Source organism: Balearica regulorum, chromosome 11 (assembly GCF_011004875.1).
Source record: "Balearica regulorum gibbericeps isolate bBalReg1 chromosome 11, bBalReg1.pri, whole genome shotgun sequence".
NCBI classification, from domain to species: domain Eukaryota; kingdom Metazoa; phylum Chordata; class Aves; order Gruiformes; family Gruidae; genus Balearica; species Balearica regulorum.
This window is the reverse complement of record NC_046194.1, coordinates 129,136-144,807: the sequence shown is the minus strand read 5'-3', so window position 1 is coordinate 144,807 and position 15,672 is coordinate 129,136. Positions and strand designations below refer to the sequence as shown.

General features: G+C 40.6%; 1 protein-coding gene across 1 annotated transcript in view; it reads left to right on the top strand.

Moving 5' to 3' along the window:
• Positions 1-15,672, top strand: part of LAS1L (LAS1 like ribosome biogenesis factor) — a 28,478-nt gene that overhangs the window by 7,198 nt on the left and 5,608 nt on the right. Inside the window, exons 7-12 of the mRNA XM_075762940.1 lie at positions 1,254-1,363; positions 9,116-9,201; positions 10,156-10,371; positions 11,567-11,702; positions 12,278-12,657; positions 15,125-15,266. Coding sequence (XP_075619055.1) covers positions 1,254-1,363; positions 9,116-9,201; positions 10,156-10,371; positions 11,567-11,702; positions 12,278-12,657; positions 15,125-15,266 — 1,070 coding nt within the window. The remainder of the gene's footprint in view (positions 1-1,253; positions 1,364-9,115; positions 9,202-10,155; positions 10,372-11,566; positions 11,703-12,277; positions 12,658-15,124; positions 15,267-15,672) is intronic.

The window sequence follows — 15,672 nt, the reverse complement described above, 5'->3', positions numbered from 1 at the left end:
GTAGATATATGTGTTGTGGCTATAGCTTATTTTAATATATCATTTTTGCCACTCTGAGGTACACTAGTTGCACAGTATCTTTGCTAGTCTCTCTGCTGTGAGTCTCCCTGCATAAACGTAAAGTCTGTCTATAATCTTTTTTCATGTAAGAAGGAGAATCACTTATATCTAAGTCATCTTTATAACAGTGTAACTGTACAGTCACTGGTCTGGATACCTCTCTAGCTATTTTGTTAACTACTTATTGTACTTAAAAGTTTATATAAATTTGTAAGGTGTAAGCTAGGCCAAAATAAGCTCTGTCATGAGGGCTGTGTATTTTGTTGTCTGATTGTTCGTATGGATAGGCTAGGTTCTTCAGCACTTCAGGTCATGTCTTTGTACTTGATTTGTCATATAAAGTATCTTTTGCGTGCAGTGGTAGCTTTGCATATATAGGTTAAGAGAGCTAATCGCAGTCCTGAAAAATGACACCTTGGTTTTTCCAGTCTCATTTTACATTACATTCCTGCCTGGCATGAAAAATAATTTCTTCTTTTGTCCCAGTAGTTTTTGTCTTCCAAAAAGAATCTGCTAGATACTTGTTGGTGATGTAACATGCTTCGTGCCAATATTTTATGGAAGGTGGTGATAGTAGAATTGTCACTTGGGTAGGTTGTAAGCATAGGTAGAAGGCATGTCTTGTCTTGTTAGACAGACTCATATATATCAAACCAAGAAATCACTTACTTTGAGAGGAGTATTAACCTTTAATATTCTCTCTTCCATTCTTGGTACAACCTAGTAGTCTGTTTTCTGTATTGTCCTACTCATTAGATGCTCCCAGCTGATTACAGGTTGCCTAGATGGATGTGGATTTGGCATTTTGATCTATTGGCATAATATGACTGGCAAAAACCTTGTCCCAAGTAGGCAACCTTAATCCCTGCCGCACATGTGGAGTTAATGATTCAAAATGAGTCTGTTCTGGATTGTGCTGAAGTCAGGGAGAGCAAGGTTTAGAACCAGAATGAGGATGCCAGGATTGTGACTCCTTGGTGCTGCTGCCTTTTTAATTCAGGCCTTTTCCAAGTATGACATGGCTTATATTAATTTTTAATATACCCTACTAAGAGGAACTTTTCTGAGTTTTTTTGAAGTGTTGTTGGTTGCTGAAGTACATACAGCATGTGCATCTCCTCTTCATAGCAATGCCTTTCTGTTCACCGTTGGAGCATATTTTCTGTTAATGCTTGGATTTTTCTTTCACTCAGGTTATGCAGACTGTGCAGTCTGTTTCGAAGTCTCGAGAACTGTGGTCCGATTCATCTTCCGAAGTGGACTGGATTTTGGCTCAGATCAAAGACCTGATGCAAGAGAACAGGTACATCTCTGATAAGGATCTGAGGTGAAAGGTACAGTGCAGAGCTGGGCCTGTAGACCTGTTGCACTGCCTTTTCACCGTGGTTTTCAGCTGATCATGGAGAAAGGAATTGGTTGATTTCCTCAACATCTTTGAGGACAGAGTTGTTAATCTGTGTTAATGAGTAATGTTTCCTGTGCCAGATGGTCTCCAAGGTGTTGTCGTTGATTTAGCTGTGCTGGCCCCAAGGCATGTCAGCATCTTCAGTGTCTTTAAAAGCTCTCCCGACAACCTTGTGTAGACTTTGGTTTCACAGTAACCTTTAGAATTCTTCAAAATTGCAGGCCAATATGTGGCCTCTTCTATACTTTCTATCTTTCTATTACTACAGTGCCTCTAGGACCCAGTGTGTTGAGACTTTGTTATTACTATATAAATTTGTATGAAGATCCTGTCCCACTCTGAGAAATGTAATCAGTGTAACTGTAGAGGGGAGAGAGTATCACGTTACAGATAGGAGCTATAACTCCTGATGTTTTGAATATAAATGTATGCCATACAAGCTGCTGATTAGTTTGAGGTTATCAGAATTGCCAGAAGAAAACCCTGAGGAAGAGAATTGCACCTTAGTGGCATTGCCCATCGGTTGCTGAGCATGGTGTAATGTCAAGAAGGCATGAAGACTCTGTAACGAGAAACATAACTTACTAAACATGAGACTTCTCTATATTACTTAAACTGCCTCTCACTAGGTGATTGGAAAGTACTGGTGGAAGCAAGCCATTGCACCTACATGTGATTCTGACGCTCTCTCCCTAAGCGAATCCCCTGTTAGCCGCTGTCAGAACATGAATGAACCAAGTGCAGCTGCTTTTATATATAAATAGGTATTTGAACCTGGCATCAGCTACATGGTAGAGGGGAAACAGGCTGCCGCAATACAGAGCAAGGATTTTGAAAGGTTCGGGTGAGAACAAGAGACTTCAGTCTTATGTGGAAGTGTGGTTGCTTTTCAAGTCTTCTCTACATCTGTCAGACCAGAGTTTCCTGTAGTGAGCTGTCGATTAAATCTTCACTACTGTGCCTGTCTGTATTGGCTGGAGCGCAGGTATGTGGGGAAAGAGAAGCCTCTTTGGAGTTCTGTTCAGTGAAAAGATTAGGGCACATGATGAGTTTTATAACATATAATCCTAATATGGAGCCACTGCTGACCCAGGAGTGTGCAGTAAAAAGGGGTATCTCTACTACTTCCAAAGAGAGACTAACTTTAAAACAAACAAACCCCCCAACCCCCCTAACATGAATAGCCAATTTTCTGCTTTGCAGAGAACTGCGTGTCTCCACAGCACTTCCCAACTCCAGGGTACAGGTAGTAGTCTGACTCGAAGTGATGCTTGTGTACAGCATCAGCAATTACCACAGCTTGGCATAACTAGCTGCTGATGAGCTTGGTTACATTTTTCCCCTTGCTTCTGAAGGGTGCTTCTGAGTAAATAGCAAATACTCTGAGCAGCATAGTGGGGGGAGCCTGCGTAGGCCTGCTTGTGGTGTGTCTGGTCAGTGGGCAATTAAACAAGAGTTTGCTGTTCTGTGATCAGCCTGGCACCTCTGAAACAGTTTAACAGGCTTGAATTCAAGCATGGCTTTAAGCTGCTTGAATCTGATTCAGTGGAGTGCTGTTGTGTACAGGTGTCGTGTTTTAACCCCAGCTGGTAACTAAGAACCATGCAGCTGCTCGCTCCTCCTCTCCCCCGCCCAGTGGGATGGGGAGGAGAATGGAAAAAAAACCTCCTGAGTTGAAATAAAGACGGTTTAATACGATAACAAAGGAAGAGAATAATTTTATATATATATAAAATAAGTGATGCACAAATGCAATTGCTCACTACCTGCAAAAAAAACCCCAACACCCGGTGCCCAGTAGTCTTTTTTTAATTCCTTTGGCCAGTTTGGGTCAGCTGTCCTGGCTGTGCTCTCCCAGTTTCTTATGCACCTGGCGGGGTGCGGGAAGCTGAAAAGTACTTGACTTAGTGTAAACACTACAACTGTCTAGCAACAGCTAAAAACATCAGCGTGTTATCAACATTATTCTTATACTAAATCCAAAACACAGCACTATACCAGCTACTAGAAAGAAAATTCACTTTATCCCAGCTAAAACCAGGACAACAGGGTGCTGTCATCAGAATGTGGCGGCCTTTTTTTTTTTTTTTTTGCATTACTGTTTATACAGGAAACTCTGGTCTGGCAGACATAGAGAAGACTTGAAAAGTAACCATCCCACCCCCAACACAACCTCTAGCTTGGAAGGAATCTGTGCAGTTGTCATGTTCTGTTAAACGGCTTCTGTTAGTCCAAAAGTGCCTGTGCGTGAATCTCTTCTTCTAAAAAGCTGTTTTTGTGGATGAATAGTTAAGATGCTTTAGTGTTGTTATTGCAATGTGTAAGCTTGTGTCCTTATATGCTGGTGAGTCAAATGGAAGAGTTAGACTTTTTCTGTTTTTGCAAAAAGACCTATTTGTGGAAATATTTTAGAATAGCTGTAGATTATAAATGAAACATTTAATTCCTGCACAATGTGTTGGGAATTTCACTGCTTTGCAGTCATTTCTTTAGAAGGTAAAGTGGCAGTAGGATAGAATTGTTTTTACATCCTTCCTTCAGGTGTGTGTGATAGCGTGGATTACAGGGCACCATTTAATTGGTGTGCTTAGGAGATGCTGCTTCCAAAATTAAAGCAGTTTAAAAAGTTTGTCATCTATCTGGGAAAGTCTTAGAACTAGGTGGTGCGTCTCAGGAGCCTGATTTCATTTCCAGCTTTCACTGTCAGTTTTATGAGAGCTTTGTTTGGAATTCCAGCCCAGTAACTTAGGTAAGGGTATGAAACTGAGATGCTAGGTGGGGCCTAAAGAAACGTCAAAGATGGAGCAAGAATCTATGAAAAACAGCATCACTGGATCCTTTGTTCCAACAAAAAAGTCTGATGGTATAGTAACTCTAGGGTATCTGTCACTTCTTTTGTAATCAAATCTGGCAGTAACACTTTCATAAGAACTTTGTCTTCACTGCATTGTGCTACATTGAATAAGGCTTTTTTAATGGTTCCCTTAAGCACAGGCTTCAAATAAGACAAAGGAAACAGAGAGGAGGAAGCTGGTTTCTATGGCTATAAAAATGTATTTTTTTCTGTCTTGGGGGTTTTGTTTCTGTTAGCTGTTTTGTGGTTTCCTGAGTGACTGCTGATGATCAGGCAACTTCGTTAAATGAGATGCTCTGATACACGTGGAAATCCCCCACTTACAGCAGCCAAGGATGGGGGACTGTTTCACAGCATACGGCTTGCAAAACTAGCAAAGACCCAAACCCTTCAGTAGTGACACTACTGTAGAGAGATTTTGCAATTGTGTTTAACTGCCTTGTGTGTGCTCCCTGTTCAGAGAGAAGTTTTGGCAAGAATGTTTTTATTTATATATATGTGTGTGTGTATATTATTTCCAGTAAGTACAGGTTCCACAATTCCAGACTTTGGGCCAAATTTGTGGAAAGGAAACATACATGTTTTCTGGATCAGAACAGCTTTGACAGTGAGTTTCCAACCCTTTTTCCTTTTACTTTACAGTCTCTCTCTGCACTCCTTTTGCTTCTTTAAGCAGTATTAGCTCCAGAAAGTCCCAGGAATTGGGTGCAAGGTTACATACTGCTAGTTTTGGTACTTTTCTGTATTTTTCTGCTCTTGTCAACAATAAATGTCAGATAGGTCAGCTGCTGTAATGAAGCATTTTCCTTGATTTGTGCAGAGTGGTTTGACCGTATTCACCTATGTGCTTAGTCTTGGGAGCTGGCAGAGCCTGAGTAGGGAGGGGGGCATGTGTTATAGGAGAATGTGGAAGTCTGGTCACTCTTGGTGAGTTTCTCATTCCTTTATCAAGAGATAGATAAAAGTGGGACAAGGGACTTGATTGACACCTTTCTTCAAAGGTGAAGAGATGACCCTTACCCTTTGCCTTCTTCATTCTAGCTAGCACAGCTGGAGAGCAAGTGCTGAGCATGGCTCTGGTGCTGGGTACTGCTGGGGGTGCTAGTGTCCGGGCCACTGGGCAAGATCCAGTCATGCATCGCATGATAGCTCTGCACGGGTTTTGTTGCACATCTGTGACGCTTTCTGTGAAGTACCTGAAATAATAGTGATGTAAAGGGAATGTTTCACCAGAGTGACAGTGCAAGCTCAGCTCCACGGTTGTTTCAATGTGAGGCAGCAGTCATTGGAACCAGATTTTAGCAGGGTATTGAGGTACAGTAATTTTCCACTAACTGTTGTCATACCAAAGAGTTTCTTTATCCATTCTCAATCTCCCTTTTTAGTTCAAGCAGTGTAGGCCAGATGCTGCCATGCTTCCCTTCATTTAAGCTTTCTTTATGCCTCCTTTCCCCATTTTAATCCTGCAGGATGAAAATTATGTCCTTGAAAATCAGTTTAAGACTTAAAAATAATAAAAATTCACATCTTGAACCTTGCTGGAGTGTCCTTTCTGCAGCCCAGCTATTTAAACCAAACAAACCTACAAGCATACAGTTGTTGGGTTTTGAGATTGCTACCTTCACTACACCTTTAAGAACACTTGTGTCAAAGTTGAGCTGGGCCGGGGCGGGGGGGCGGGGGGAGAAAGCAAGAAAATTCTACTAACTGCTGGTCTCTTGCCATCTTCTTGGCAGCCTGCTGATAGAACTGTGATGACTTATTCAGAAAGTTTTGGAGTTTGTTTCATGCAGCTAGGTCCTTGTCTCAAAACCCAGCTTGCGCTGTTCTCCTGTCTGGATGCTTAAGGGAGAATCTTAATATCACACAGTTATTTGTTTTGCAAAATGCAAGTGGCTTAATAAAGAATTCTATTCCGTGCCTTTACGTTGTTTAACGTTAGAAAATTGCTAGAATAATACAGTTTTTCGTGAGAGAGAAAATGATTCTTCAGTTAATCCGCATTTTCTACTGAAGCTCTCCTCTGCTGGAATACTTCCACTGTGTTGCTCATTTCAGAGTAATAATGTGGCCTTTGTCCACATTGCATCTGAACAAATGCTACACTAGCTTACATAAAATAAGTGTCCTTATGGACAAATGCAAAATCCCAGTAAGAACCAAGCTGAGCTAGCTGAGCATGGTGAACAGTCAAGCAAATCACAAGTACATTCTTCTTATGAAAGGGAAACAGAGGTGGGTTGGAAGCCTCAGAATGGTAGTGCAATCCAGGATATGGCACTCTCTCATAATTCATCCTTGAGAGCCTACTGCATCTCACGCTATTTTTATTCCAGCATCCAGATGCAACTTTTAAAGAACACAAGCTGTTGTATTTATAGTTAATGGAAGGCTGTGCCTATATCCAGCTTTTTAGAACCACCTACACATTTTCTTTGAGAGCCCAAAATGATTAAGAGCAGTTCCCAGAAAGGATTCATACATGTACCTTCTATTTCTGTTTATTAATAATAGTCTGTTAACTGGATTGAAAATGAGACCTTATCGTGCTCTGGTTTCCATTGGTCTTTATATAGCAACGTAAATACAGTGATACGGCATGGGGTTTCTCTTAAATGCAGATTTACCTATCTTTAGAGGGAATTCTCCATTAAATATTCTTGTGTGAATGGCAACAGAAAATCTTATTTCTTCAGAAACTCAAGAAAAGCTCTACCTTCTGTAGCCCTTGCTACCAGTCCGTTCTCCATCATGACATTTGTCTGAGAAGATGAATAATAATGTGCTACCAAAGCAGCAATGAGTGTGCAAGTACTTATAATCAAGTCACTTTTTTACTTAAAAAAACAAAGAAACTCCACAAGCTTTAAACATGTGTTTGTGTGTATATGTTTATGTAAGTGAAGACACATTCCTATAAGTTGTTTTTGAATACCATTGCGGTAATTGCTTCTGCTTTGCTTCGCACCTGTCCTGAAATGCTGCAACCACTCGCTCTTTCAGTCACATGGAGTCTGTCATGTATCACAAATGCAGCTGGGCTAGTGCTTCCCCAGTGGCCTCTTTGAGAATCTACTTTTCTGAAGGACTGATTAATGGTACTTTCCTTCTCAGCTGAAGACAGGGTTGTTCCTGCAGTCTCCTATGTATTTCTGAAGATGCTTAAGGACTCAGCTTCTTGCTTTCATTTAAGAAAGAAATTATGTTTTTATTATTTTTTTTTATTACTCACAGAAAATAGACTGCATGGGAGGGAGGAAGGCTGGCGTGGAATGCGTTGACAAGGTTGTGACTTCATTAGGTTTGGAAACTTGGGTTATGGACCCAGGGATAACAGAGTTTGAGTTCTCTTGAATATGTGAAGCGACCTATGAATTTTATGCTTTTTTAATTTGGCATACCTATGTAGTTCTGCATAAAGCCTTTCATTTCCCCTATCAACATACCCTGTAATTTGGATTGTGCAGATGGCAGAAGATTCCTTTAGACCTAAAGCAAATTGAGCTGCCAAGGATCCTCTGCTCTCTGCTTTGGAGAACTGACCCAGTGGACCTTTCTTAGATGTTCTGCTTAAATGGTTCTCTACTGAAGCCGACATCTGCATAGAGATGTCCTTACTAGTTGGTGGTGATCAGTCATTGCATATAGGAATAATGGTAATTATGCTGGAACAGTTTCCAGAAAAGAGAAGGATTGAAACTGGATTTCATTTTTAGAAAGAAATTAACATTCTACCACTTGCCTTCTGATCTCCCACCACATCATTACTTATGACAAAGTGGTCTAGTGTTTGTGTGCATTGTTTCTGTACTCTGAGATCTTCATCTGCTGTTTGTATTTATAAAAATCCTGTATTGAATCTAAGCCACGCTTAGTTTGGCGTGGCTACTATCATTCGAAATCCAGTGAGTTTGATAGCAAAAGCAGTTGTTTCTGTGGAATTCATTCACTGTTTGAAAATGGCCACATTGGTTTTTATTCTAAGAAGTATTTGTTTTAGTGCTGTATTTTTGCAAGGATAGAGAAGCTCATGGGTAGAAGCGTGAACAGAATAACTCAAGAGAATCCCATGGCTGGAAATTGGGGCAGTTGTGGGAATTTTACTTCTGTCCCTTTTGCTGTGTTTTACTTCTAAGTGTCAGTTCAGTCTACCTGTGTGGGTCCCTGCAGTCTTCTGCTTGCATTAAGCCAGCCTAATAGGAGATGAAGTGGTCCTTGAGCTGGACCGTTCAGTGCTATCAGACTAATTAAAGTTCACAGGATAGCTATAAGGGCAGGAGACATCCAAAAAGAGCTGTAGGGAACAGCAATTTTGACCATACTGCAACTTATCTGCCAAACAGCTGTGTGAAGTGTGCCTTGCCAGCAAGTCAACAGGGTTGGCTTTTCCCCTGAAATTTAACCTAGCTCTATGGGCAGAGGTCCTCAAATCTTGGCTGGCCTGCTGGCAGAAGACTTGGATCATACTGCAAACCATAGTTATTTCAGTTCCTGTGCTTTTGAAATGTTTATGACAAATTTTCCTGTGCTTTTGAAATACCAAGGTATTTGCCTCTGCAACTCGATCAGAAATGTTTCCTTCAAGGTTCTGGTTCTGTTCCAGTTTGCACAACTGCACATTCCCCCCCAAGTCTAGTGGGATCTATCCAGCCCAAAACCGACATACAATTTTAGGGCCTTACAACAAGCTATATCACCAGGTATTTGGCTCTCAAACTGCTTTCAGAACTGGTGCAAGTGGCGTTTTAATCTGTAAAGGAGTAAGTGGCATTAATTAGACTCTCTGATTGCTCTAGGGAGACAGTGGCTGAAGCTCTTCTCAGTGATGGCTTTCTCATCCCAAAGATGGATTGTCTGAAGATGCTAAATATCAAGTATGAAGGTTAGTGTTTTGGGCACCACATAAGTAAAAAGTGCATAGCTAGTGTTACATCCAAGTCTGTTCTTTTTTTCTCATTATATTGAAATACATAATTCTCTGCATATTTTTCATATATCTGAGTCCTTAAACTGTCCTTAAAGTCTGTTCTCCAGACCCCTTTATGGCCATGCTTAGTTATTGCTTTTGCATAAATCTTTTACCATGGAAGGATAGCTCTTCAGCACTGACCAAAACGTGTTTTGAAGCTTGTATCTCTGCCCTTACCTGCAATAGTTACTGATTTAATGAACTCCCACTAGTTTCTTTTCTACATCGAAGGTGTGAAGCAAATCTAAATGGGTTTTTTGAGCGTCATTCACCAGTTGCATCTTAGTTCTGTGCTGCTGCCCATATGTGTGGAGTTGCATGGATTTTCTGCAAGGGAATTAGGTACCTAGAGGCGATGAAAATTAAGCATTTGTCTGTTTCCCTGGGACCTCTTGGAAATACCAGACAAAGAACTTTCCAAGACAGATCCTCAAATTTTTGTGACACTATTCCAGTAGTAAAAATGTAGGAGCTTTTTGATTCTGTGTTGTTTTATTCAGTGTGCCTTCTCTTTGCAGTATATTTTTAGACAGAATAGCTCTTCATTATGTGTGAAGTAAGCTGAAAGGGATTAGCAAAACGGGTAGGTTTTCCTGTGGTTTACCATGTGATTAGATCAGGCATTGTATTTTTTGCTTTCACGGAGCTGTTGTGTTAATTATCAATTTGCTGCTTATTTTACTTCCCTAGCATAAGAAAATAATAGTTCCAGGTTCAGTGACTATTCCAGCAAATACCCTATAACCAGTGACGTCAGCACAGACTACTTTAGTTTGGAACAAGTGTCACACTCGTGGTTCACAAAAAATTACAAACCAGTGGTTTTTTGCTTCTCTTTTTTTCTTCTTCTTCTTCTCCTCATTGCAGCAAATAAAGAGGTATGGCAGTTTAAAATTCCACAGACGTTTTACTGCTTTTGGCAGCCTTTGCTGACAGGCCTCCTTTCCCGAAGTTTTACACAGATCCTAATAGAGAAAATGTTTATGGAGTTGAAGGAATGTTCTGACTCTTCAGAACTCCGGCCTCAGTTCTTGATCAACTGGATTTCTGAGATGCTGACTGGCATTGCCAAAGTAAACGCCGGTGAGTATGTCTTGAATTTCTGTCTGTAAAAAAAAATAAGCATCTCTTCTGTACTATTGTGAAAACTGGGAGAGTGATGTGACCTTTAGATGGAAATATGGAATAATCTAATTGTTACATTTTGTCGTGTGAACGTAGAGCTTTTATTATTGCATTTCTTACACTTTTCAACCTGCAACTTATGTATATCATGCATTTCTTAGCAAAAAATTGAAATTATTACTGGCAACTTTGCTGTAGCCTCCTCAAGACAGGAAAAGTCAATCTCTCCCATGAAAGATCAGGCCCTTAAGTGCTGTTTTTTCCAGATATTAGTACTTGTAGGAAACAACAATAGTAGATAACAAGTAAAGATGTTGTATGCAATGAGTTCCCTGTTCCCTATTCCTCCTCACTTAACAGAAGCCTGCCTTTACAAGGTACTTATATAGTCTTACTGTCCTTTTTTTAATCCTATCACAGGATTTTCATGCCTTCTAAACTTACATAGAAGTGATAAGTAATATTTTGTTTCCTGCTCCTAACTCTTTAGAACTGTATAAATTGGCAAACTGTACGTTTCACTCCACAGACAGGGACACAGAAGAGCTTTAATTATTCGAAGCGTGTCACAGGATTTCTGCTAACAGGACTCCTATACTGCGATATAGTGTATCCCTGAGGAGGTTTCCAGCTGGTTAATTTTGCCACCACTTCTGTCTTTTCCTGGTCTGGCTCAATCTGTACCAAGATTTTGCCAGTATTTGTGGCAGTCATGGGTTCATGTTTGATGCTTTCAGTCAGCACTGAGCATATCTATTATATACCAAGATCCCTGAATGGTAGTAGTTCCTACCTGTTGAGTTTACTCATGGCAGTGCTACCTGGAATGATCTCAGGTCCCAGAAGCAGTATGCTGCATTTGGGACAATACTGTACAAACACATCTTGTGGCTTTCTTGTCTGGGATGGCATGGACGGAACCAGCTTGGGAATATCTGCACCTCACTCTGGTCATGTCTTGTGGAGCTAACCTAGCTGTCAGTGCAAGTCCCTTGTAACAACCTTGATGTATTTGTCAGTACAACTGGTCTTGGACTTGGATTGGAATGCCAGCTTCTTTGAGGATGAGTGTTCCAGTAAAAATGCAAAGGGATGAAGGGCATATTTTTAATGACTTTTGAGCACCTTGTTGTTTTCATTATCTTCTTTGAAGGGAAGAAGAGACAACACTGTAACAAACAGGTGTCCGTGAAGGAGCTGTTCCTCCATAAAGTTCCTTTGCAGTGGATAAGACTGACTGATAATTGCTTGGAAGCTCCCTGCTGGGCAACCCCACACCTTCTTCAGCTGTAAGTTTGATCCTGTGACCTAGAAAAGGCACAGCAAACAGTGCTGTGCAGTAGCTTTGGCCCACTCCCTTGTGATACGCTGAGTTATAGCTGCGTTCCCTTCCCTTCCTTTGCATCTAGTAGAAACTGAGGCAGGTGCATATAAAGCCCCGCTTGTTGCTGCTCATCTCCCCATTGATCCTACAAAGAGAAGGAGGAGAATTTAAAAGGATTGAACCTTTAAAATGAAAGCGGAGATTATCCGGGGAGGTATTAAAGCAGCAACCTGGTCAGAAGGAAAGTGACTTGGTAGCAGAGGTGTGACTGCTTATACAGGTGATATGAATTTAGTGCAGGTGGTAACTTTTTCACATGAAAACAGCAAAGCAGGAGTTCAGTTAGAAGTATCACAAGTCCTTAATGTTAATCACAAAGAGGGAGTATTCCAGCATCCATCCACTAGGGAATAATGGAGGAGATACATGAGCAGGCTGTCCTGGAGGAAGCTCACACTTAAAAGGCTGCTCAGCTTGATAAGCCTTCATCTGGAATCTTGTTTGCTTTAAAGACTTTTACATTACCCTTTTCCTTTCCAGGATCCTCACAATCATGAGACCTCGCTTGCCACGTTCTTCGCGCAAGAACCTTCTCTATCTCGCTTCTGTTTACACGGAAGGAGGTGGCCCTTTGTCCAGTCCAGCCCTCTCTTCAGACTGCAGTGAACAGCCAATTTACACTATAGAGAGCTTACAGTGGAGGGCCAGGCAAGAAAATCAGGTTAAAAATCAAGGGCAGACTGTAGAGAAACAAGAAGATGTGCTGGAGAGAGATGATGGTGTAGAGGAGGTGGAGGAGGAGGAAGAAGAGATGATAACTGAAACAAATCCTTTGGAAGGACTTGCTCATTCTGGTAACATGGTGGCTATTGCTGAGAAAAGGGCAGCACTGCAAGGGTCCGCCTGGCAGATCACTGCAGGTAAAAAATGACTTTGTAAGACTTAGACAATCATCAATGCTAATTGAAACGCTAAGGCATCTCAGCCTTCTGAGCCTGGCCAGAATTGAAGTGTGCTTCAGAATCATCTAAATGCCAAATCACTGAAAACTGTTTTTTTTTCCCAATCTTCTGTTTATCTACAGGAGTCATCTCTCTTAAATTCTTAAAATACCATGAGTGCTTTTTCCAGGAACGTGTTGTTACTGCCTCATTAAATTTTTTATCAGGCTTTTCCAAACTGTTTAAAAGTTCAGTGTATCTAATTGATGGGGCAGCATATATGCCAGCTGTGAATGGCAAAGAAAATATGGATGGTTCTTGGACTTCTGTTTGTCTGACTTGGGAGTATTTGAAAGCACAGTTAGGCTGTGCTGGAAAGCACCGGTCATTTGCTCGTAAGTTCCGTGCTTCAGGAAAATTGCTGTTATGACATGGTGGCAAGCAAAAGAAAGGAGCAAGGGAAGTTTTTAGAGGAAATAAACAGTACATCCAGTGTTTTGTTAGCTTTATTATGGTAGCTGTACTTTCTCATTGGGTTGGAGGGTTCTGTAGCTAAGAAGATTTTTGGAGGGAGTTGAAGACAGGAGGAGGAGGTTGGTGGAGAGAAGTTGTAGGTAAAGGGATGTTTAAAGGAAGAAGAAGAAAAGCAGCCATTAGAAGACAATGAGCTCTTACACCCCATTCACAGGGAAATTTTCCCCAAGTCAAAAAAAAAAAAAAAAAAGAGATCTGCCTAAGCAGCTTGGTTTAGTTATGCTGAAGTGAACAGCTTGTTAGAGCTGGTCGTTTTGAGAACAGGAGCAAAATTGTCCTCTGCACCAGTGACTTTCGTTCAGATCAAACAAAGCTTTCACTGAAGGAACACACATTTTGTCCTGAACCACCTGATTTTTGTGAAGATTCTATTTATGTAGTTGTTTGTGGATAAACTTAATTTCTGTTTAAATAACATCTGTGTGGTTACTATCCTAAAACAATTGGAAACTATAGCTGGTAGGTTTGTACAAACCCATGACAACATGTGATATATCAACTATTTACCAGGTTGTTCCCCAAAAAGAAGGCTTTGCCTGTTAAATATATATAAAGGTAATTTACCTTGCAGCTGCGTTGGATGTTACCAAATGCTATTTCTGTCCCTTTTTTAGTTGTACAATTAGAACACTTGGAAAGCACTTTCCTATGTCAAGATATTTTGTTCTATTAAATGCCCAATAATGGTATAAAAGGAAAACCAGATAAATCTGCTCGTTATTTAGGACAACATTTGGGTTTTTTGAGCAGATAGCAGATACGCAAAACAAATCAGTTTCAGGCAAAGAGAAAGAAATGTCCAAGTTGTTCATGATTAGCAGGGGTCTCAAATAGTCTCTGTAATTATTCCTAGCTTTCTGGAGTTGAGTGCCTTATCTTTTGAAGGCTTCTGTCTGCTGGTCTTTGCTGAACTGCTAGTAAGCATTCCAGAGATAAGTGTGCTGGTATCAAGAAAACACATAGGCTTAAGAAATCTTACTGTCAAAACAGTGACACGTAATAATTTCTATCTTTCATTTAGTTACATGTGACACAAGAATGAAATTTAAAGGGGGATTTCCCTATTGGGAACTGCCTTTGAAATGTTAGCACCATAATGAAAAGGAGTGGACTCACTAATGATACCAGTTTTGATGGATGGTTTCCCATTGCAGAGTTTCTGGCCCCATTTGGAAGCCAAATTTAACAAATGTGAAGTCATGGAGAGGAAATAGCAGTAGGTGCTCATAAAACCAGCAGAATTTCCAAGACATTGTCATAGTCTTTTTCTTTGCCATCTCATCCCAGCCCACCTGTCTGTCCAGAATTGCTTTATTGGTTAATTAGGCTTCCCTAGCCTTATACTCTTCTGCTTTTTTGGCTTCAGTTCTTCTTTAGTCACTGTTGCACTGTTGCTGTGCAGCTGCTAATTTCAGCAAATCGTTAAGAAGCTGATGCTTAGTTTCACTGGAGGAATGAGCTACTGGATGCAAAGATGCTGTTTTGTATCTTCGTATGTGTACAAATGGCTCTTTCCATTTACAGAAGTATGCAGAGTAATTTTTTTAAAGTAAGTTGATGTGTATGTTTCAAATGAAAGTATGCTTAAAAGAGGAAGGTAAATATAAAGGGTTGCTCTAGAATACTGTGGGGTTTCTTTTAAATCGACATTGTCTCACAGTGGTTTGGACAAGCAGCACTGTGTAGATCTTACATGACTCCAGCTGTGTCCCTGTTGTCTCACATACTACAGTGACTTTCTTTGGAAGAGGTAGTAAGGTTAGAAATAAAATTAGTTTAAACTATAGTTCAAATATGGTTTTGCTGAATGGCTGAGTTGCATGAGACAGTATTTGTGGGTTTGGGGGGTCTTGTTTTTTGAAAATCTCTCTGGGGAGCTCAGACTTCTTGTTTATGTACTGTTTTTACCCAGACGAAGTACGATGGAAAGACTTTCCTCTTGGAAAACTCCCAGGTCAGACAGATGACCCTGATGGTCTCATGTTGGATAATTATTCCATGATGTCCCTGCTTGATCAGCCAGTGAGAGATGAGTGGAAGTCTCCCAGTACAAAGTGAGTAATGTTGTGGGCAGGACTGTGCCCCTGAACCTTGAAATGGATTTGTCTCTCTGTGGGTTGTACTACATGATGTGAAAAATTAAGGATGAAATTTACTTTTTACTTCTGTTTGACTAAATAGTTTGACCCAGATGTCTCTAATATCTACTAACTGCACTTCTCATGGATTTTCCAAGTAACGTGTGTGTTTGGAAGGACCTTTGCAGTGCTGGTGTAATAGCATAACAGTCTGCTCTTCAGACTGTACTGACAACTTTCAGTGTTGTCTGATGCTGTTAGTAAGATACAGTCTGCTGATCCCTTAGAGTTACTAGTCTGAAAGTGCAGAATTTTTAAAACAGGCAACTGAGAGCTGTTGCAGAATCTGCCTGGTGATACTCTGAGATGAATAACTTTAATG